Source organism: Danio rerio, chromosome 17, assembly GCF_052040795.2.
Source record: "Danio rerio strain M-AB ecotype USA chromosome 17, GRCz13ab, whole genome shotgun sequence".
NCBI classification, from domain to species: domain Eukaryota; kingdom Metazoa; phylum Chordata; class Actinopteri; order Cypriniformes; family Danionidae; genus Danio; species Danio rerio.
In genome coordinates, this window is record NC_141037.1 from 24,992,381 (window position 1) to 25,017,232 (window position 24,852).

General features: G+C 34.1%; 2 protein-coding genes across 3 annotated transcripts in view; both read right to left on the reverse strand.

Annotated features, from left to right (window-relative positions):
* papss2a (3'-phosphoadenosine 5'-phosphosulfate synthase 2a) overlaps nt 1-4,567 on the reverse strand; it is a 28,205-nt gene extending 23,638 nt beyond the window's left edge. The window contains 1 exon segment of the mRNA NM_001077767.1: nt 4,489-4,567. Within this exon segment, the coding sequence (NP_001071235.1) occupies nt 4,489-4,509 (21 nt within the window). The 5' untranslated portion in view covers nt 4,510-4,567.
* A 1,512-nt stretch (nt 4,568-6,079) lies between these two features.
* Nucleotides 6,080-23,079, reverse strand: minpp1a (multiple inositol-polyphosphate phosphatase 1a). Of its 2 annotated transcripts, none has more exon segments than NM_001077557.2 (5): nt 6,080-7,480; nt 15,115-15,245; nt 17,783-17,880; nt 20,464-20,658; nt 22,383-23,079. In NM_001077557.2, coding segments are annotated over 5 exon segments (1,380 nt in total). In that variant the 5' UTR covers nt 22,978-23,079; the 3' UTR covers nt 6,080-7,119.
* Nucleotides 23,080-24,852: the final 1,773 nt, after the last annotated feature.

The window sequence follows — 24,852 nt, forward strand, 5'->3', positions numbered from 1 at the left end:
GCGAGAGATGCTGTAATGTTATAGCAGAGAAAGCTAAAATGCTGTCCAAATACTGCTATTTCCACAGAGCTTATTCTGTTTCTGGATTTAGGATTCCAAAGGACACGACACAAAGAGAGAAGTGCTTACAGTTTAATTTTAATTATGTTTAATTCCAGAGAATTATAAAAATATAGAGCTAGCATTTGACAAAGGAAAGCTTCCAGAATCTCTTCCAATTCAGTGGTGGATTCACGAAGAGCGTACTCACACTATGTTATGCGAACCGTGCCCAGGCCCATTTCCTAGATTATTTACGTAATTTAAACGTATTTATTTATTTAAGTGTGAGTGCTCTGAATCGGGCTCAGGCATGGTTCACTTGGGTGGCCCTGGCTCGGTTGGAAGAGGTGTGTCAAAGTGCAAAGCGCGCCTGAGTCCCAAACTGAAGACGAGACGTGACTTTTAAGGGACTGGTTCATATGGATTAATTAATCATTCTTACTGTTCAATGAACGCAAACTGTCGTAGATTATTAGAAACCAAACCTCTCACTGCACAAAAGCTGCACCTTCAGCAAACCTCCTAATTCATGCAGCATGAGGACTATATGATTGTTTATGAGCGTCAAAAGTGGCTGCTCTGTTCGGTGAAATACTTTATTGAATGTCACCCCATCCCAAACAACAAAAACAATAAAACTAAAGAAATCTCCATTGTGCTGAGCGAGAGCGCTTCTTGCTGAACAGCACATCATCGATGACGTAAGCGTGTACAGTTCCGAATGTAATGTGAGTGCAGGCCATCGGGGGAGATGGGAAGGGGGACAAGAGTGCTTCGGCCCGGTTCAATGCAACTGTACGTAGTGTGGGTACGCCATAAAACTCCTCTAACCAACAAAGCTGGTGATTGTGAGCCACAACCTGTACGTATTTTTATTTATTAAAATTGATAAATTATATGCACAGTTTCTGGCGTTACTGGTATGTTGTAGTGAGAACGTAAACAAGAATGTAAACAGCGATAAATGCTGTTTACAATTTAGCTACACATTCATATTTATCCATCAAACCGCTGTAAACACCCACAATCTTCAACAGCGCTGCAGGGTCTCTCTATGCGGCCACTTTCCCTTCGTTCAACATCTCAAATAATGAACTCGCAAATGATATGTGAGCATTTCATATAACTTACACATGCTTATTCTGAATATATGTGAAAGACACTTTTCATTTGCTGTGTTATTTTCTGTCTGATTCAGGCACAAACTTATACGGCTAATCAATGTAAGATATATGAAAAAAAAGAATGTGATTTTCTACAAGTGAAGCATGAGGACACATTGCTTTGCATCTTATAAACACAACCAAGCCTTAAAAATACACTCTGGACCACCCCTTTAAAACATCCATGGGTAATTTGCTAATTTATTTTATAATAAATAAAACTAAAAAGATTACTTCTATTTTATTTACTAATCTGCATTCAAATTGTTAAAAAATGTAAATTATTTTATCAAACTTTGCCTTGATTTGCACACTGACAATCGCTGTACATTTTTTAAAAATCTGTTTCATTTAATTGAAACATTTCATTTCGTTTCATTTTTGTTTCTTTTTTTTTTCGTAGCTCAACAACAAAACAAACAGACAAAAGTTTAAATTAAAATAAAAATGAGAATCACTGTTATAGACATTCCCTAACTCTTCCCAATCATTTTCATCCTGGTGGCCCAAATCAAAGGATACAAAGGGCCAACTTTAACCCACGGGCCCTAGTTTGGGTATCTCTGGTTTAAAAAGACAGCTCACCAAAAAAAAAAGAAAATTTATTGAAGATTTACACAGCCTAGGGTTATCCGAGTTGCACATGTCTTTAATCATCAGTAGAGCACTAAAGAAGATTTTAAGCTGAAACTGGTCCTTGGTGGTTCATAAAATGCAAGTCAAAAGCACTTTGAGAGTCACTAAGCGAACTAAAGAATAAGAAAAAAATATGAACATGTACATGCAAAACAAAACTAATATGGGAACTTGTGCTGAAGGAGCACAGGTTCAATAGCCAAGGCCGTGGATTAATAATCTATAACATAATGTTTAATTGGTTGCAGACTAGGCATTTCACTTTTAAAGAGGTCAGTCAGTTTATCTTCAGGAGCCACAAATATTTAGCCAGAGTATGTTTTCAGTGCCAGTAGCTGGTGACCTGTATTTTATCAATTAATAATGACCACCACTTTAGCATTTCAAAAACTCATCTACATCTTGGATGTTGCCTGAGGGTAATTTAAAGGGATCGTTCACCCAAAAATGAAATTTCTGTCATCATTTATTCATCGTTCACTTCTTCAAAGCCTTGCGTTTTCTTCTTCTATTGAACACAAAAGAGATATGTAGAAAAATAATAATTGTTGCGACAAATTGACTTTCAATTGGTGCCATCAACCAGCATTCTTCAAAATATCTTCTTTTGTTCAAACATCTTGTTTTGTTTTTTTTATAAAAAGTTTAATATAAAGTTAAACATTTATCTTTATAGACTCAGCATAAAGGTATACAGCCTACATGCACGAAAACACCCAAACAACCAAGCACGATACTTTTTCTCAATCACAGAGAGCTTGACTAAATGAACTCTGACCATGTCTATGATTATCTGCCTAAATTGGCAAACATGAACTCTTCTGTAGCCAATGCAACTCTACTATATCCAAATATTACAAGATGTTAATCCTATAATATTTAATGCGTTTATACTAAAGGACATATTTTTTTTGTATTTGCCAATAGTGTATTTTTGATTTTGTTGATTTGATTAAAGCAAATATAAGACTTATTAAAGCCTTGTTCAGAACAAGTAAAGAAAATGTGCTAAATAATTTGGAGGGAACTTAGCAAACAAGAAACTAATGTGTAATACTTATTTTATTTTACAAAAAAAGGGTTAAGATTTGAATAACTCCCATACACTAAAACATGGAAATAACTGTTCACGCTGTAAAAATGTGCTCATCTTGCCTATAGTATATTTTAGGTTTTGCAATGTAAATGACTATATTTTAAAATCAAGATGCATCTATTTGACAAGCTTTTTTCTGTGAAACTGATACAAACCAAGCAAACTATAGCAAGCAAGCAACTTTTATCTTGAGATTAAAATAAAAATGTAATTAATAAACTTACAGATTTTGTTTTTGTTTTAAGCTTTAACTCAAGTTACATTTCTCAGAAAACAAAAATGTACGATTCACACTACCAGTCAAAAGTTTGAGGTCAATTTTTTATTATTATTATTCTGCTCATCAAGGTGGCATTTATTAAATGTAAAAAGTAAAGAAGTTCAATTGTTAAATTTGTATTAAAATGTTAAATAACTGCTTTCTTATTGTTTGTAGTTTCAAATTAAATTATAATTACAGTCATTACTGTTTTTTTTTACTATCACCATGAATAATAATACTAATAATAATATTAATAATTAATAATGAAGTGATTTCTGAAAGATCATGTGACTGAAGACTGGAGTAATGAAGCTGAATATTCATCATTAAAATCACTGGAATAAATTAATAAATTAAATGACAAACTACTTTTGAACAGCTATTTTATAGTGCAATAACTTTGCACAATTTGTACTGTATTTTTGATTAAATAAATGCAACCATGATGAGTAGGAGAAGCTTATTTTAAAACATTTCAGAATCCTACTGTCCCCAAACTTTTGACTGTTAGTGTATTTAATTTGCATATAACGTGTACTTTGATTTAAGGATGTTTGTCTATAGTAAAAAAAAAAAAAAAAAACATTGTGAGAAAGTTTAATGCCACAACTTAATATAAGCAGAAATCAAGTCTACATTGAACTAAAACTTTCTCTCAGTTTCATCCTCCAGGCTATGTCAAAGTCAGCTTAGTAATATAACTGTTCGATAAACAAGTAAACATGATCAAATGATAAGATTAACTCTACAATTATTGTAAAATTCTCTTACAAACATTTTTCAAAAGTCATAGTGTCAGTCAGGTTTGTAATGTTGTAATAATATTGGTCAGGTTGTCACCTATTTTGAGCTAAATAATTATTGATTGTTGCATTTTACATGGTTTATAAATTGAGCTCTTATTTATATAAACAATGGTAATGCTCAGTAATACTTAAAAGTAGTCCAGATATATTATTAGTTAGCATAATTATTTATTTTCAGTATCAATACCTCTAAATGTAACTTGTTTTCATGTAGGCTATTGTTTTTAACCTATGTTAGCCTTACATTCACTAACAGCAGAGCTCTTGCCCAACAGATCCCCAAATGATTACAGGCAGTTATATAACACATGAAAAAAGTAGCTGACATTACTAAGATCCCGTGTTCATGCATCTCAGACAATCCGAAAACCCCTGCTAAACACATTGAATTCCTAAGGAAATGACTACGAAGAAAAAAAAACAGCCGTGACAAAATAAACAAACCGCTGGTGTCGTCAGCCACGGCTTTCTGTCAAATCTTACCAGTGTTTTGTTTCCAGGCATGTTGCTCCGGTGAAGTGCGGTCGGAGGCGGGACGAACAGGTGAGTTGGAAGGTAGTTTGTGGAGACGCGGAAAGAGAAGTGTTTTTAAGAGCTTCCAGAGACACGTCGAAGTCCCTCGTCCCACCTCCCGGGACTCCGTATCTGCATACGGCTGAATGGAGAGCAGTGTACCGGCATGAGGAGGAGGGACCGGGAGCTACGGGACAGAGAGGGGCGGAGAGAAAAATATAAAGAGAAAGCAAAGCCTTGTCATATATCGTAAAACAAAAATGATTTCGGCCGTGACTGGGTGAAAATAATTTACTTACTTTTCTTGAGTCGACTTTCAAAAGAAAACTTCTGGTTCCTATTAGTACTAGTATTCTGTGTGACGAGTAGTGAAATTTCAAGTCACTACTAAAACAAGTAGCATAATACTGTAAATGCCTATCTTTTTGATAGATAAGCATCTAATGAACAAGTAGGCTACTATTTATTATGTATGAATGCGTATAGTATTTGATGACAAGAACTATTCTGATGATTCCTGACTACATCTTAAAGAAGGTACTGAATAAATGGGAAGTATTTGACTAAATGTTAAAATTGCTTCCCATTATATGTATGCTACTTCGTTAAATGTGCACAACCAAAGAAATAACCAAAGAAAAATGAGCTAGTGAGCTACCAAATATGATTATGATATCGCATTTCTAGCATGAAATAAAAAATGTCACTCTCTTTTTTTGACTATAATTTTGCTATACCATTTGTGCCTATGTGCACCATCAGTTTACACTGCTTTATCACTCCCTTTGACAATGAGAACAGTTTGTTCTTCTGACATTTGGCACAAAGCCTGGATTGTACTGGGGATAATTGTAATTCAGCCTTTTCTTTCTTATATATTTTTGTATATAAGTATTATAACATGTACAGCTGAAGTCAGAATTATAGCCCCCCTAAATTATTAGTCCCCCTGTTTATTTTTTCACCCTTTCTGTTTAAGAAAGAGAGTTTTTTCAACACATTTCTAAACATAAAACTTTTATTAATAATTTCTAATAACTGATTCATTTCATCTTTGCCATGATGACAGTAAATAATATTTTACTGGATGTTTATCAAGACACTTCTATACAAATAAAATAGATATGCTTATGTAGTTTGAGGTTTGATGTTTAAGAAAATATTAATTCTTTTATTTTTTTATCAATTTTTACTGTACCTTGGCATGACAGGAAAAATTAAGAAAAAAAACTCTTAATAATAATTTACAAACAGAATTTGAGTGATTTAACTTCATTGTTACCTTAAAACTATTTATTTGATAAAATATTATCATACGTATTATTGAACAATAACACCACAGCACAGTTTTGAGATTTGGCTCAAACGTGTTATAATCCATGGACAAAATTTTTTTTTTTAACCATTTTCTCCATTTAAAATGATGACAGTCCTAATTCTATTAATTTTTGTCAAGCACGACAGTGAAAATGCAACATCAAGTCAACATGTCATGGCTTTTGCCATTAACATTGCTAACAATCAGTTCATTTAACATAAGAATTCTTCAAGTGAACATCAGTTTGCTCCCAAGGTCTAGTTTATTGTACCTTTACAACAAAATGACACTCAAAAATGTAACACATAAAGCTATTTCAAGGTTCCCACACCTTTTGCCCAAATAGTTACCATGATATTTCTTGTCATACCTGATTAACCGAAGTAATTGCACTTACAAAAGTAATCTCAGATCTAAACAATGAGCACAACTAATGTCATATTCACTTTGGACAGTATATATATATATATATATATATATATATATATATATATATATATATATATATATATATATATATATATATATATATATATATATATATATATATATATATATATATATATATATAATAATGTAATGTGCTTTTCAGAAGAAGAAAAAAATGTATCCAAACATGTAACCTTCACTTTTTGTCCCTTCATTTAATATGTTCGGAATGGCATGCAAATTCAGGCTGCTGAATTAGAGGTTTCAATATATATATATATATATATATATATATACACTGTACACACACACACACACACACAATATATGATCTTCAAATAAAACTAAACAAACATTAGATTCAATTCAATTGAATTGAATTAGATGTTGGCCAAAAGTAAACTTTGGTCTAAATAGATTTTACATACCACTGACCAAGGCATTAGCAGAAATTGTGTAGTAAGCAAGAACGGATGCATCAAACCAGCAATTTTGAATGCAGACTTGTAAACAGGGTACAATCACTGGTTCTTCATTTAAAAATGCAGCAGACATCTAATTTAGCTACAATTATGTAACCCATGAAACAAAATTAAATATATCTAAAAATCGCAAAGACCTTTACTAAAGTGCTGATATATTTTGCATTAGAAGTGTCAAAATTGGTTTCCCAGTCATATTCGATTTATCTTTTGCCTGCAGTCTTTTTTTTATTGGTCCACAAATTTAGTCTATTCCATAAGCTAGCAATACTGTGGGACAAAATTAGCTTTAAAGTTTTAGTTTTAGAAAGTTTTAGTTTCTATGAAAGTGTCAGTAAGCCAGCCTTAGTGAGTTGTATTGCTGTGTTATGTTCATGAACTGTTCATTTTACACACAGTCTCTTGGTCACAACCTCCCAGCAGAGAGCTGTAGCGTTCCTTCACATCCTCATACATGGGCACGGGCTCGCTGAGTCCAGGCAAGGTCAAAGATTTCTCATTGAGTCGCACTCCAATTCTGATCCCCTCTGGACATCTATACAGCACCACCAGCAGGTTGGCAGCATATGGTGTGATGCGGCCACTTCGAAATACTCTGTTCTGCTGGGTATTAAAGTTAGTCGAGTTGAGAGGAACGTCATCCTTGAACAGATCCAGCAGGGTGAGGAGAGGGATCAGAGTCTCAGCGTGACCAACCTGCACTGTTACAGCTTCTGTTACTGGAACATCTGAGCTGAGAGGTAGAAGAGACAAAGAAGAAACGAAAGAAAAGAGACACAGAATCAAAAACAGCAACTGCCAAGGTGTGACTGGAGGGTTGTGCTCAAGAACACACTCAGACCTGTTTGTAAACTTGGTGCCGATAGCCCATGGTTAGTGCGCCGCCATACAGTTGAAATCAGAATTATAAGCCCTCCTGAATTATTAGCCCCCCCAGTTAATTTTTTTCCCCAGATTCTGTTTAACAGAAAGAAGTATTTTTCAACACATTTCTAAACCTAGTAGTTTTTCTAACTCATTTTCTAATAACTGATTTCTTTTATCTTTGCCATGATCTTTTGCCATGATGATATTTTTCAAAATACTAGTATTCTGCTTAAAGTGCAATTTAAAGGCTTAAATGAATCTCTAATCTTGTAATCAATTAATAAATTAATAATAATCAATAATAAATTAACTAATAATCTTAAACTAGACTAATTAGGTTAAGTTAGGGTAATAAGGCAAGTCAATTTATAACAACGTTTTGTTCTGTAAACAATCAAAAAATATATTGCTTAAGGGGGCTAATATTAACCTTACAATGGTTTAAAAAAAAATTCACTTGCTTTTATTTAAGCCGAAATAAAACACATAAAACTTTCAGCAGAAGAAAAAAATATTATAGGATATACTGTGACAAATCTCTTGCTCTGTTAAACATCATTTGGAAATATTTGGAAAAAAGAAAAATTCACAGGGGGGTCAATAATTTATTACTTCAACTGTATATCACAGCATTGATCCGGGTGTCTCGAGTTTAATTTACTGCTTGTGGATCTTTTCCAAACCAGGAAAAGTACCTGAAAAGTACCACTGTATACATTTCTGAAGTGCATTAAAATATGTCACATGAGCTAGGTTTTTTTTTTTTGCAGTTTTAGTTTTCATGAATCCACCAGAGGTAGCTGTGTACACTTTTTGAGTCCTCAAATCTCTCTTGCAAGTGACATTTGCGCCTGCTCTTCTCGCGTAAATACACCAGAGGTTGCTGTCGACCTACTGTTTGGCTGACCGATCGACTGACCCACTCTCTCCTTCCCTAAACCCAACCAATAGTGATTTCAAAAGCACAGATCGACCCACCCACCCCCTTCTCTTAACCCAGCCTACGGTTTAAAAAAGCAATCCGGAAAAAGAAAAGCCCTCGCGTGAATTTTACCACGTTTTCAGATTTAACCACATTCTCATTCTGTTACTTGTTTGTGTTATTTTTTTGGATTGTTTTTTCTTCTACACTTTCTGGAACTGTTCCTCACCGGACTCGAACCCCATCGTCGTGGTCAACTCCTCTCTGCAATAGAAGTCTGCAGATGTACATGGCGAGCTAACTGGACAAACTGCTAACAGCGGGAGATCATACTGTCCAGTAGCCTTCGTTTAAAAACATCATGCGATCTCCAGAAATGTATATAGGGCTCCATTTTCACAATGAACCTTTGTTGATCTTTTCGGATCCTGTCCCCCTGTTTCCGCCCTAATTTCCTGTACTGTCCTATCAAATAAAGACCAAAAAAAGAGAGAGCTGTTTGTAAAGGCTGTTGATTAAGATTAATTATGTTGCAACTAATGTTAAGTTTCTTGCACAGACTGTTCATTACACTTCAGACCTTAATATATCGCCATGATCTATGGGTATTCGTTTACTTTTGCCTTTATTTGTTTTTTAACTTTCATGTTACAGCATCATTCCTAAATAAAAATGGGTATGATTGTTATAGTTTTCCAGTGATGTTTTGCAGCTGGAAGGGCATCCGCTGGGTAAAACATGTGCTGGATAAGTTGGCGGTTCATTCAGCTGTGGCGACACCGGATTAATAAAGGGACTAAGCCAGGAAAAAGAAAATGAATGAATGGATGAATAATTATTATAATGAGAGACAATTTCTGAGCTAAATTGTATTCCATATAATTTACCAAAAAACTCTAGATAAAAAAACACATAAAACTGTAAAGATTTATTTATAATTCTCTGTGACAAAAATATATTTAAATCAATATTTTATAGATGATTTTAACAAATAGTAATACTTTAAATGCATTAAATAATTTTACATTTCAAATTATTAAAATTATTATTTAAAAAAAAGTTCCTTTGAATAAAAGTAATCTAAATGTAATCTAATGTAATCCAAATGTAAATTTATATTTTATAAAAAATACGATAAAATACAACAAAAAAGATGTAGTTTTTAAACATGAAAGTACACTAAAGTTTCCCTAAAATTTCCACCAAACAAATTGTCAATTTAGGCACACGTGTCACTCTAAATTAGAAAAATCACAAGGAGAAATGACAAACTCCAAAGAGAAAATTAATCATGATATACCCACTTTCTAGACAAGTTAAAAAAGTCTATATGGGTTAAACTGGCATGCAACCCTGTAGGGTCAATTTAGTTACACAAACAATTTAATAGCTTTAAAACGCATGACATTCAGGGTTTATTCAGTTATCTCATAGAGCACTTGTCCTTTCATTACAAAGTCCACACACTACTTGAATTACAAACTACTATTTGTTTTTTTTCCAGCAGATTAAATGACAGTGTGTCTGGGTACATGTACGTCACTGTGAGTTCCTCCCTCCCTGCTGTTTGCCCCCAATGATTATGGAGGAGTGCTCTACAACAACCTTTGGACATGAACAAAAGGTAATTTCTAAAAAAAAAAAACTAAATATATACACACACACACACACACACACACACATATATACATATATATATATACATATGTATATGTGTGTGTGTGTATATATTTAATTTTTTTTGTTCATGGTTTTTTGTTCGGGGGTTTTTTGTTCATGTCCAAAGGTTGTTGTAGAGCATACATACATACATACATACATATATATATATACATATATACACACACACACACACACAAAACACACAAAGAGAATGGACAGACTATGAGTTCACCAGCAAATCACAATGTTCTGCAGACTGAAGAAATCAGCAATGAACACTAGCTGCCATAAAATCATTCATAAAACACGCTGATTATAAACGGGCCTAGGCAAGTTTTCCTGAAGAGGTCATGGTCAGTCATTGCCTCATAATCACAGCCAGTTAAAAGCTGATCAATCACCTGTTATAAATGCTGAACAAACAAAAACTTCAAATGTTGATCAGTTAAGCAGCCCTGACAGAGGGAGGTGGAACTGTGCTGTCTGATAATGTCAGTACAAAGTAATATTATTCAAAGTTTTAAGGGAGTGTTCAGACAGAGTCAAACGCTAGATAAACGTGTTTGACTGTTGTCCTCACATCATCCGTATTACGCCAGTACACAGTGGAGTTTGAGCGCTGCTCATATGGTGCTGCGAAAAGAGGCAGAATAAAAGAAGATAATGCGACTGATAAAATGAGCCATTGCTCCATTTTTAAAATTTCTGTACAGGGAGAGATCCCGTTTTGATCTTGATTTGTCCTAAGCACTAATAATACGAATTCACAGGTCAGAGTTCACCAAGCTCGGACTTTGGATCACAACGACATGCAAAATCTCTCACACAAGCTTGTGTTTCCAGTCTGACCTATTCTCATGCTTATGAATGAAAGTCTAAGGAGCTAAAAGTACATTGTGACCACAGCTTTAGGCAGCATCATGTACATGAATTCATTTTAAAATAGCAAAGCTAGAATCAACAACAAATTTAAGTAAACAAACTGCAATTTTCTAAATGTTGAGATCACCGTTTCGTCCTATTTGAAGCTGTCCTACAGTTGAGTATATAACATGAGTTGCATACTGTATATTGTGAGCCCAAGTGTAAAGAACTTAAGATATTTAAAAGGGAAAATAATTACAGATCACTTTAAGATTCCTTCTAGTTAATGGTGTGAATCTGATGGTAAAAAAATTATCTGACAAACTCTATTTAACTTGTAAAATGACTTAACAGCTCTGATGGTGTTCAAAATTGACTGAAACCCTCGAATGGCAAAATGTCTAGATGAAGGACAAAAGAACGACCCTTTGGAATATGAAAAGAACATGCTGGACAAGACAATGCTCATGGCAAATGGAGGCCAGGGAAATGTGTGGAATCTCAGTGGTTCAACACTGCCACTGAAATTTCTCTCCAGCTCAGTATTGAAAAGGGAAAATATGTGATCTGGACATACAGCATCTCCATGTTTAAGAGAAAGGTAAAGTTGAAAACGCTAAAATATTAAAATGGCAGCTGAGAGTCCTGATCTAAACCTGATTGAAATGCTAAGGCCATAAAAAACAACTTTGAATACAAAACCCTGACATGTCTTGAAATATCATCATGTTATTATACTATGTATTATATTACATGTATTTAGGTATAAAACACGTACATAAGGTACAGAAACTATAGTATTAGCAAAATAATTGACTCTGGTCCATGAAGTTATGACAGCATCACCACATCAGGTGTGCATCATTTTTGATAATTAATGTTCATCATCAGTTACTTCTTAATTTGTTATGGTTGCAACAGTTTAACTAAACTATCTGAAATCACTGCCTACGCATTAGAAAAACAGATTTAAAAATGACTCCAAGTCTGACCATTATCAAAGTTATTAGACAATACCAGCTGGAATATTCCCGCCAAGAATTTAGTTTGATCAGGGACTTTCTTAACAATTCACATTATTTTATCACCTGATGGAGTATCATCTTGCTTGCTTCCTGTCCGTTTTCTTCATTTTTGCATGGATTTAACTTTTAAAAAACGTTTTAAAACAAAATGTAAAGAAAAAATAATGATAAGACAGCCGGATAAGCATCAAGATGAAAATGAAAACCTGTTTGGTCAGGAAAAAAATGTTAAAAGATTTAAATACCAATAAAAAGAAAGCCATTTTTTATTTACATTTTTTCTTTATTTACAATCTAATCCTTCTTGAATAGCAGCATAATAATAATAATAATTATATCTAAACATTTATATAGCGCTTTTTCTGGATACTCAAAGCGCTTTACACAATGGGGGGATCTCCTCATCCACCACCAGTGTGCAGCATCCACCTGGATGATGCGATGGCAGCCATATTGTGCCACCACACACCAGGTGATTGGTGGAGAGGAGATAGAGTGATGAAGCCAATTATGATATGGGGACTGTTAGGAGGCCATGATGGACAGAGGCCAGTGGTCAAATTTGGACAGGATGCCGGGGTTAAAAATACAAGGTATTTTAAATGACCACAGAAAGTCTGGACTTCGGTTTAACATCTCATCCGAAAGACAGTGCTCACTGAGCAGTATGGAGTCCCCTTCACTACACTGGGGCATTAGGAGGACCCACACAGACCGCAGTTTGAGGTCCCCTGTGGCCTCACTAACACCACTTCCGCCAGTAACCCAGCTTTCCCATCTGGTCTCCCATCCAGGTAATGACCAGGCACAGCCCTGCTTAGCTTCGGTGGGCGACCATGTGAGAGTTGCAGAGAGCTAGCTGCTGGCTAAACTATGAATCAAACAGGTAGCTTTATGTTAAGAAATTTACGGTAGGGAATACATCCAAAATCCTTAAATAAAATAGTGCATAGTACATATTAAGCAATGCTCATCAAGCACTTTCTTAATGTGAACAGCAGCAGCCAAGACATTATGTTTTGAACAGCAGGAGGGTAATTAAATTATGTCATTAATTCATTAATCAAAAAGCAGTACACACTGCCAAGTATTCAACTCGTGCCTGCCAAATGCATAAATGTAAATACACAAGTGTGAGGACACGTATACACTACAGTACGTAATAATGTATCCCCTCATGCATCTAGTTTTATGACACACATCCCCCCACACCCAAGTTTGCTTAACTTTCAGAATAGCATTCAAACACAGAAAGGATGTCTAACAGGCTCAAGAGAATAAATGGGAGGATTTCTAAATATTACACAAGACAATTATATCATAGTAGTTCCTGTTCAGATGCTGTGTATTCTGTGTAATGTGTAGTGCACGTGACGCTGTATTTGTAGTATGATGCTGGTTAGGCTATACGTGTAAATTTAACAAACTTTTTATTTATGCTCGACTGCTCTTAAATAGAGATACAACTGGATAGACAAACACTCTCTCTCTCTCTCTCTCTCTCTCTCTCTCTCTGTCGCTTTGGTTACAAATACACAAAGCAATTAGGATTTAGAGCTATGTTTACTGTAGTAACAGTTTTGACGTGCAGATACAGAAAAGAGGGGATCAAACAATGGTGTAAAAGCCAAAGTCAAAGCAATTCTTGTGATGGCCTTGAGTGATGCCTGGAACCAAAGTGACATAACCATTGTAAATGTTTTGTTTTATATTAGTTATTTTTTGATCAGGTAATACCCAAATTTCCTGCACATTTTCATATCTGTGAAAGGCTCACTGCTGTTATTAGTAGAGACTCCGCTGGTGTCTCACACAATACCATTTTAAAAATGGCATAAGTGCGATATATATATATATAAAACACAGTGTCAAGAAATGTTTCTGTCCATAACAGAGATTATATAAAAAATGTTACAAAAAAAAATCACAGTAAATTAAAAACATGTATTCAAATAAATCAAAACAGTTACATACACAATCTAATTATAAAAAATTACACACTTTCAAACAAGAATAAAAGAGAATGAAATGAATGAATGAATGAATGAATGAATGAATGAATAAGAAATGTGACTAAATACTCTTGTTTGTTCACATTGTTTGAATGCACTTGTTTCCTTTATTTTTATATGTATTATTGTGACTATAAATATTCTACTAAATCATAAACACACACTCTTATTAATTCTTTGTAGTATTAATCGAAGCATATATTCAGTACTTGTATATTGGTTTTCCAGATGTGGTGTAACAGAAATTGTGTTACACTAACATAAATGGTTAGGACACATTTAATTATTGAAAAATTACAGTAAATGCATGTATTTTCGTACTTTCTATTAGCGGAAAAATTCTAAATGATAAAAATAGAAATGATAAATGTGTGTGAGTGTCTGTGCCTTTTAGCACAAATTAAGCATATTAGAATGATTTCACTGATGAAAACTTCAGCCATGACATCACAGGATTAAATTGAATATAAAAAATATATCGAAAATACATTTGTAATTCCATTTATAAGTACATTTTAAAACATACCGGGTCGAAAAATCAAGAGAATATAAAACATGGTAACTGTATCAGTATTTGTCCATCTGTGTAATTTCTTACTGTATTTTAATTTTTGTAAAATAAAACATTTCACATTAAAATAAAATTGTAATAATTTATTTCATTTTTTGTAAAACAAAATCTATTTCACAATTACTTCCACTTTAAAAAGTTAGATCCAGATATCTTATATTTTTACTCTATTTTCTTCTACTTTAGGTTTTCACTCTCACTGCTGAACCATGCAAAACTTTTCCCAGTGCATTTTGTCTGATCCTCTCCAGTGACTTCTCAGCCTTAATAGCTGATAAAGCTGTAAATGCAGCTGTTCTACTCTTTTGTGTGAAACAAAACTTACTTTTAGTTACTTCCCCACCAATGCCATTGTTAAACAAAAGTCAAATATTTAAAATTTAAGTGGAATATGTTCCTTATATGTGTTCTGCAAGGATGAGAGAAAGGTTACAATGTTCTTACTTGATCTGGTCAACAATTTGGTCAAGCCGATGGAAAAGATCATGGAAGAGGATGCAGCTGGACTTGCTGTTTATAACATGGCCGTAGCTTCGTTTCCAGTACTGTTTCAGGTCATTGGAGTACTCCATCACCTTCAGAGACACAACACAGAGCCTTCAGGCATATGCAGGTAGACTGACAGTGTACAGTAACATTTAGAAAGAGCCACTGTGTTACTACACTAACATGGATTAAACTAAAATGATGCCTTTTAAAAATTAGGGTAGGTAAGATTTTTTAAAATGTTTTGTATAAAGACTTAGGTTCTTATGTTATTTGCTTAAAAATAGAGAGTTATTAATATTTAAAAATAAATGAAAAATATTATTATTATTAAAATATTATTATCAAAAATATGTAATATTTTAAAATAAAAAAACAAGGAAATACTTTATCTAACCTTTAAGCATAACGCATATTAAAATAAAAATATTAGTAAACACCAGTAAAAATGAATAAAGAAACATTAAGATGGGCAAATAAAATAACTTAATATCTTAAGAACTTGCTTTTGCAAAAGCCCCCTTGAGCAGAATTGATATAAATCTTCCTAAAATAATTCCATATTATAAGTATTCAAGCCTTTTTCTGTTACGTTTTGCTGGCTCATCACTGAAATGTTTCTTTATTTTGACTGTAATCAATTTGTGGCAAATTCAATTATAAAGACACACAGCATTTGATGTCAAAAAAACAGACCATGAGGTAAAAGTATTCTTTCTGGCTTTACATTGCTTTAAATAATGACCAACATAAAAATAGTCACTCTAGCTGAATTTCGTGATTATTTTTTAAAATTTTATTTCTATAGCGCTTTTACAATGTATATTGTGTCAAAGCAGCTTAACATAGAAGTTCTAGTAAATTAAAACTGTGTCAGTCCAGTTTTCAGAGATAAGCTTAGTTTAGTTCAGTGTGGTTTAAATTTTACTGCTGGAACTCCAAAAACTGAAGAGCAAATGCATTGATGCGCAGCTCCACAACTCCCAAACCAAGCAGGCTAGTGGCAAAGAAACAAACTTCACCAATTGACCAAAGTGAAGGAAAAAGAGAAGAGAATCTTAAATTATAGATGGACAAACTTCACTTCAACACACAACCAATCTGGGCTTTATGCTAGAGTGACAGCACTCGATGCTCATTTTAGTAAAGACATTTGAAATGTGTGTATAAATGAATAATATACCATAATAAACCCTAAAGTATATACCCTAATAATAATAAATACCCTAATAAACCCTAACTCTACCTGGAATCGTCAAAAAAGCAACATCTCAATATCAAGCCTCATGTCTGGAGAAAACATTTCTCAACACCTGTAAAATAAATTCCCATCAGTGAAGCATGATCTAAGCAGAATCACGCATTGAGGATGTTTGTCAACAAGAGGAACTGTTGCAACTGTCAGTTAAACACAGCAAAAGATATCCTTAAAGGGATAGTTCACACAAAAATGAACATTTACTGACTATTTATGCATTTACTGACTATTTAAGTAAGTTTCGTTTCTTCTGTTAAACAATAAAGATACTTTAAAGAAAGCTAAAAACCTGTAACCATTGAGTTGCATAGTAGGAAAAAGACTATAGAAGTCAATGATTACAGGTTTCCAACATTTTCACATCATATTTTGTGTTCAACAGAAAAAAGAAACCCATAAATGTCTGAAACAAGTAAATGATGTCAGAATTTAGATTTTAGGGTGGACTGTCTCTTTAATAACCCTCATTCGTAGTGCTCAGAACCACAGACTAAGCTGAAAATTCATCTTCCAATATGACAATCGTCTTAAACACAGCCAACATAATGCAGAAGTGGCTTAAGGATGACTATGTGAACGTCTTTAGACATGGACTCAATCAAACATTTCTGGAGAAACTTGAAAATTGCCTGATCATCATCCTCTATCCAACCTGAGAGAAGCTTGTTGTCACATAATACCCAAAAACACTCGAGGCTGTATTCACTCGCAAAGCTAAGTCAACTGGGTTAAGGGTATGGATACTTCAGCTATGTAAATATTTCAGTTTGTCCATTGTAGTAAAATTACAAAGCTGTCATGACTGTTTTTGCTTTTTTTTTTTTTTTTGCTATGTCAGGATGAAATGTGGACTGTAGATTAACAAAGAGAAAAGCTAAAGCTGTTTAATATCATGCTGCAACACAACAACATGACCAGAAATAATGGTTTAATTCTCAAATAAAGGCTAATAATGTTGCCAAATCATCATCTTCCCAAAGGCATAGTATAATTTCAGATATTACTAGAGGGATATAAATATGTTTATTCTGTGTATTTTACTTGTGGATGGCAATTTTTTTTTTATTCATAAAGCTGTACAGTAACATTTAAAGCAAGTTATCAAACTAACATGAATTAGACTAATATTATTCCTTTTTAAAAAATTAGGGTAGGTAAGTTGTTTAAATGTTTTTGTATGAAGTCTCGTGCTTACCAAGACTGTACTACGACAAACCATTTTTAAAAATTATTATTATTTGTATGATTTATGAAATTTGATATTATGTAAGTTTTCATTACCAAGCTAAAGAAGAAATCTTGATATGTTTAAAGAAGATTTTCTAGATCAAATGTGGACAAACAGGAAAAACTGCTCAGTTCCAGTACCTGCGCATCTACTTCATCAAAGAGTTGGCACCATGGTGAGTTCACACTAAGAATGGCAAATTCATATGCACACAGGTAAAACGCTGCTTCCACTGAATCTGCAAAGTAAATATAAAGTCTCATTAGCTGAGGCATTAGACAGTAAAATGTATGCCTTTTAGGAAAAAAAAAAAATTATATATATATATATATATATATATATATATATATATATATATATATATATATATAAATAAATATATATATATATATATATATATATATATATATATATATATATATATATATATATATATATATATATATATATATATATATATATATATATATATATATATATATATATATATATATATATTCATTCATTTTCTTGTCTCTTGTCAGCTTAGTCACTTTATTAATCCGGGGTCGCCACAGCGGGATGGACCGCCTATATATATATATATATATATATATATATATATATATATATATATATATATATATATATATATATATATATATATATATATATATATATATATATATATATATATATATATAGACAAAATCTGGATATTTTTCCAAAGGCATGAAAATCTTTATTCTATTGTTGGTTCAAAGTCTGCCATCTATTGGCTATACTAAAAATTGCAGTACATTCAATATGCAAATTTTTTCCCTCTCATGAACTCTTACTCTGTTCATTGATATCCAACTGTTGACACAGCAGACCAAGAGAGCAACCCTGACCTTTAAACTCTCCAAGTAAAACCTGCTTCATCTGCTCTGTAGAATGCTTTTCTTGCTTTCTTAACTAAGAAATTGATCAATTTCAAATCGACAGCCATTCTTAAACTGTTTCCAATCATTTTAAACAGATAATCTTATTTAAAAGCATTGTAAGCTTATTGCTATTCTGTTAGACAATAAAATGTAGCCAAAGAAAAAAAAATCTGTAAACATAGCTTGCATTTTCAGCATATTGTTCCATATTTTGATACAAAGCAAGTCTTTTTAACATACAATAAAATACAATCCAACAGTTTTCATTTTAAAGGTGCAGTATGTAAATTTGACACCCAGTGGTTGAACAAGGTATTGCATTCCTGGATCAAAACAAACGAAAGAGCAGGTTGCCAGAACGAGGGCCAACAGGAGTGAGTCTGACAATCAAACCTAAAGGCTGATTTAAATCATGTATTACATAAAACCAATGCCACGCGAAATAAGTAATATTTTCTATATTGAATGGAGTTTTTGTTCTAACCAACACCGAATTGATATATTAGAAATGGCTTCTATTTCTTGCAGCTGAACTGAACAACAGAAGACTGACCTGGGTACACCACATGTGCTTTGTTCAGTGTTAAATGCTATTATAATGAGTTTGAATGCCATTTTACATGACATTTATTGCCATACTACAGAAGGCAGCAGCAGATAGTTTACCTCAGATGTTGAAAATAAATAAATGCCTTTATGAATGAATGAAATACGCTGTTTTCCATCAAGGCAACCCGGGGTGCTGAAATATAATTGGCTTCACTGGCAATGGGTGGGTTAAAATGGCCAAAACAAAGACAGTGTTCCAGCACGTGACGGGCATTTTTAAAGCAAAATATCTGACTTCAGCATTGTTTTTCAAATAAACAAGAATATCTCACTAATCATTGTTCTCCAAACATATGGTCTTTTTATACTTTAGATGAATCAAAAACTTACATACAGCACTTTTAAATAACAAATAAAAAAATAAAGGAAAAATTCAAAATACAAACGATGAAGTCTTATGAAGCAAATATCTGTGCAAGAATTTGAGCGTTATTTACATTGTTATAACCAATCAAAGGACCCTAATGTATCGTCAGGAGCCAGGGGTATTATTTTTACCCATTTGAGCTAAAAATCTTGTTTAATACTCTACTGAACAAAAAAATTAATCTCTTGGTGGTCTTAAAGTAAGTCAGATATCAGTTGACAGCCTTTTTTATTATTGGATGAATTCTGCATTATAGTGCACATAGACTAAATAAATGGACTGCAACCTCTGGAATTTAACTGCATCTTAAGAGTGTTTATATTCTTTTTTTAACAAATCTTGCTCAGTATAAACAAACTTTTGGAACTGAATGCTGCAAATGTAAACTATGCCTGTGGATACATTTTGTTTTCCAACAGATTAGCAATCTGCTTGCAAAGCATGCTAAATTCTAAACTTTCAAGGGTCAGAGCTGTTGACTAATTTGATTAATGGATTTGATATTTTTCTCAAATCGGACACAAAACTGACTCGCAAATACCTGACATCAAACTATACAGATTCCCTCAAGAATCTCTAAGCTCATTTGCATGAAGTTTTACAGTATAATCATTGCAGTTGAATATCTAAAAAGACAAACAACGCCGGAGGTATGAGATAAGTTCTGTCTTCAGTTTTGCAATTAAAAATGTTTATTTTACAACTGTACTGAGGTTGGCCTGACAAGAATTTGGGAAGAAAGAGCGAGTAATAATATACTGATGTGGAAAGTTTTGTGGTTGTGGTTGCATGAGTGTAGCATTTACAGGGAACTGAATTTGCCACATCTATTCTGAAATTGGGGACAACACAACAGCTCTTCCCACAAACCCACATCAGAAGGTTCCCCAATGTACAGTTAGACTTTGTATTCGGTTTTGTTTGGGTGTTTGTGACTGACCATCATTGATGCTGGAGTAAGGGACATCCAGCCTGTCAGCCATTTTCTCCATCACTCTCTTCATCTCGGGGCCTTCATTAAAAAGCTTCACTTCTTCCAAGGCACTCTTGTTGTTCTCCACTTCTTTCACAAACCGCTCACACTGGTCAAAGTAACGCATTAAAGCATCATTCAATTCAGGCTCCAACTCAACTGCTGAAAAAACAAAAAAAGTTGAAGAAAAATTTTTTACTTGAAACATGCTGCTTCGTATAACTATGATTTAATCAGAAAATTAATGAATCAAAATCTTTTATCTTGTGCATTTGGCTACATGTTTACCAACAAGTTTTTTTGTTTAGATGTGAACTGCATATAATATATAGTGTAGTACACTACCTGACAAAAGTCTTGTCACCTATCCAAGTTTTAGGAACAACAAATAATAACTTGATTTCTGGTTGATCATTTGATATCAGAAGTGGCTTATATGAAAGGCAAAGGTGTCAGGATTACGCTTATTTTACTGAATTAAAATATGATCATGGCTTGATTTTTAATAATTTAATTAGGACAGTAAGGTCTGACTTTGCTTCGACAAAAGTCTTGTCTCTTAGAAGAATTATTGTCCTATATAGAATATAAAGTCATGGTGCAGTGGAAAAATAATTAATATTGTGTATGACTCCCATGAGCATGGACGACTGCATCCATACATCTCTGCTGTGACTCAAATAACTTAACAGTCATCTGGAATGACAAAGAAAGTGTTCTTGCAGGACTCACAGAGTTCATCAAGATTCTGTAGATTCATCTTCAATGCCTCCTCCATCTTACTCCAGACATTCTTAATAATGTTCATGTCTCATGACTGAGCTGGCCAATCTCTGAGCACCTTCTTTGCTTTCAGGAACTTCAGGAATGAGCGCTATCCTGCTGAAGAATTTGCCCTCTCCTGTGGTTTGTAATGTAATGGACAACACAAATGTTTTGATACCTCAGGCTGTTGAAGTTTCCATCCACTCTGCAGATCTCTCGCTCCCCCCACACTGAATGTAACCCCAAAACTTGATTTTTTTTTCACCAAATTTGACTGATTTTAGTGAGAATCTTGGGTGTGGGTTCCATTGGGTCTTATGCAGTATTTGTGATGATTGGGATGCAGATCAACAGATGATTCATCGGAAAAATCTACCTTCTGCCACTTTTCCAAATGATCAATCTAAAGTCAAGTTATTATTTATTGCTTTTACAACTGGGAATATAGTAAAGACTTTTGTCAGGTAGTGTATATGTTTCGGCTGTCAGTGAAAATCTTGGACGTCTAAGAAAAGCCTTTAATGAATTTAGTCAAGTAAAAAATGCTTGGTGGGATTGTTGAAGATCCACAAGCATATTTTTGATCAAATTTGTAAATGCTTCCTCATGGTATTGGTGGTAAATGAAACTTGACTATTTCAAATGTTGTTTCATTCTAAATGCTGTGTCTGCCCTAATTGCATACACATTAATGTCCAGCAAGTGACAAAACAGTAGTGATATCAATGATTGTACAAATGGGTCAAAGACAAGATGTTTTGGTTTGGTGTCCACACCAAATTACAAATATTTATATACGTGGCCGTGAAGAAAACAAAAGCATTTGCTCCTCATAAAATACCATTGCTTTTTTAAAAGCAACTGAGATTAAAGGGATGTATTTCAGATGCTTCTTAAAGCATGAAACAAAACAGGTGTAACAGAAAAAGTGTTAACTGCAATAAAGTCAAGCAAATCTTCATTTTCTCTTTATTGAATTTATTTCTGTTGATGAGAAACATTGCGGAAAATGATATATAAAAGCTCAGAATCAGATTATAGAGCGATTTAAACACGTTCATGCTGGGAAACACTGATTTGACAATGTGGCATGCAGATGATTCAGGATCCGTATGCATTACCTGTTATTTTGAGTCCTGTCATTAGTCCCTCTCTGAAAGCGATGGTACTGTTCACACACCTGTGCTTGGAGCTGGTGATCAGTTTCACACGTTTGCCATGCACATTTTCCCCATTCAGCAAAGAGGGAAACCATTTGATAAGTCTCTGCGCCAGGTGCTTGTGATCTTCACGGCCTTTTTCCACCAGTCTGCCGTCCATCTCATCCGAGTACCACATCTTCCACTGAGACTTGATTTCTGACAAACTGGTTAAGTCGCCCGTCGCGTTAAGCTTCACCAAATCGTAAAATTCTCGCATCTTCTGGATGTTTTTGGTGGTCGGGAACCTCGTCCCGTGCCTGATTATAGCCGTTAAATGAATCTCGCTGCATTTCGAGGACGGCAGCGTTACGAGGGATTTGTTTATGGCTAAAATATCGTTGATTAACCACGAGTTAACGTCCTCATAGCGGCCTTTGGTGCCAAAATACCTGGCGATCGTTGGTATGCTGGGTTTTGTGGATGAGTGGAGGCTGCATGAGGACATAAAAGCCCAGTAACTTATAACGAGGTGAAAAAGAACGAAACATACTGTCGTTACCACTTGTTTGACCATATTTGTGTTTTGGTAGCTCGGCTTCTCCTCTTGGTTACCTGGTTTTGCGCAACTGAAAAGTGAGTCATTTCACTCGGTTTCAGTCACTCTTACAGACTGCTGTTTACGGATGTTTACACACCGAGGACCTTGGTGATGTTGGCCAAACAGCAGCTTTCCCTGTTTTCTGCCTTCTTCTGTGCATTTGTGTCATTCATCACAAAATGAAATGTTAGAAATGTTTATTAGAAATATTTTACAGCAATTAAAAAATATTGAACTAAATATATTTTTAAAGTGTTGACCCATTTCCACCCCTGAAAAAACACAAATTCTATCATCTGAATACACTGTAAATACTCAATTTAGTAATCTAAAATGGTTGCTGTTGGAGCACTTTATCAGGAAATTTCTGCCGAGCGGGATTTTGTAGTTTCGTTATTGAATATTTTTAATATTAGAATAGTCACATCACTCACACCAGCTTACCTTCTGAAATACATTCTTTGTTTAAACCACATTTGACGACGTGTAAAAATATATTTTATTCTGAAGAATTTAGTGAATGAAGATGGAAAACCGAAAACGTGTTGAAAAATTTTTTTTTGTCATATTACCTATGCATATCACCTTATATTTTCTAGCTGCCGGCAGGGGGTGCTGTAGCACTCTCAGGACCCCTAGTTCCAATAGTTCCACACTGGTTCCACAGCTATACAGTAAAAAAGTGGTTCCAAAAGTGGACCTCCTAGCGGTCGCATGAAAATAACAGGGGGTCGCTTGGTGATTTCCAAATGTCTAAATATTTTAATAAACTGTTAAAATTACCATATTTTACTCATAACCCACAGAAGATAAAAAATAGTGGTTAATTTTTACATAAAAAGCAACAACATGCAAATAAAAAGTCATCAGACCTAATAGTTTTTCATATGATTGGTATGTTAGAGTAACAACACAGCAATAGTGACTTTGACACCGGTATAGCAATCAAACAGATTAAAAAATGAATAGAGGCCACAGTTGAACATTGAGGACGCTCTCCGAGTGGTGGTCTCCAAAATTAAACCAAGAATAGATATGTGCTGAAAACATTGTGCCCATCAGTCTCATTAGGTGAGGTTAATATTAAAATAAACAAATTAATAAATTACTACATCAATTATAGCCTATGGTTATTGCACTTTTTTGTGCTGTTGATAAGCTCATGTTTATATAGGCCTATATTATTGTGTGCGCAACATCTGTATATTTATAACCACCTCCGAGGAATGGGTCGCAAGTCACTGCCCAACAAACACATTTACGTTGTAGCGATGTCCGCACAACGTTGTATTTTTTTAAAGGCAACGTTGCCGCTTACGTGCTCGCTACATTAGCCCCTTTCACACAGTGATACCGGTAAATATCCGGAAAATTTCCGGAACGACTTTACCGGTATATTCAAAAAAGCGGTGTTCACACAGGCGAGGACGTTACGGAATTTTTCCGGAAAAGAGCATTCACACATCCATTCCAAAATACCGGTAAATTCTGACATCATTCACCACAAATGAGCTTTAAACGGCTGCGCTTGTATTTGTAAACATTTGACTAAATTACAAACTCTGTGGATGATCAATATTGTAAACAACTTTCACTGGATCATATTCGCATGTCGAGATGTTCATAATATGTGCGTGTGCTGACGCTCACAGGCTGTTTCATGGGCACACGCAAAGCTTGAAGGTAAACAAACAACGGCTTATCATAAGCATCTTATCGATGACTATTTGCACAGTTGGCATTAAGAAGAACATATAAACGTGATCTGACTAACTTCTAGCAGCTAAATGTGTCTGGAAAAATATTCAAAGGCTTTTATTCTCACAAACCGCGCGGACGTAAATGCGTCTG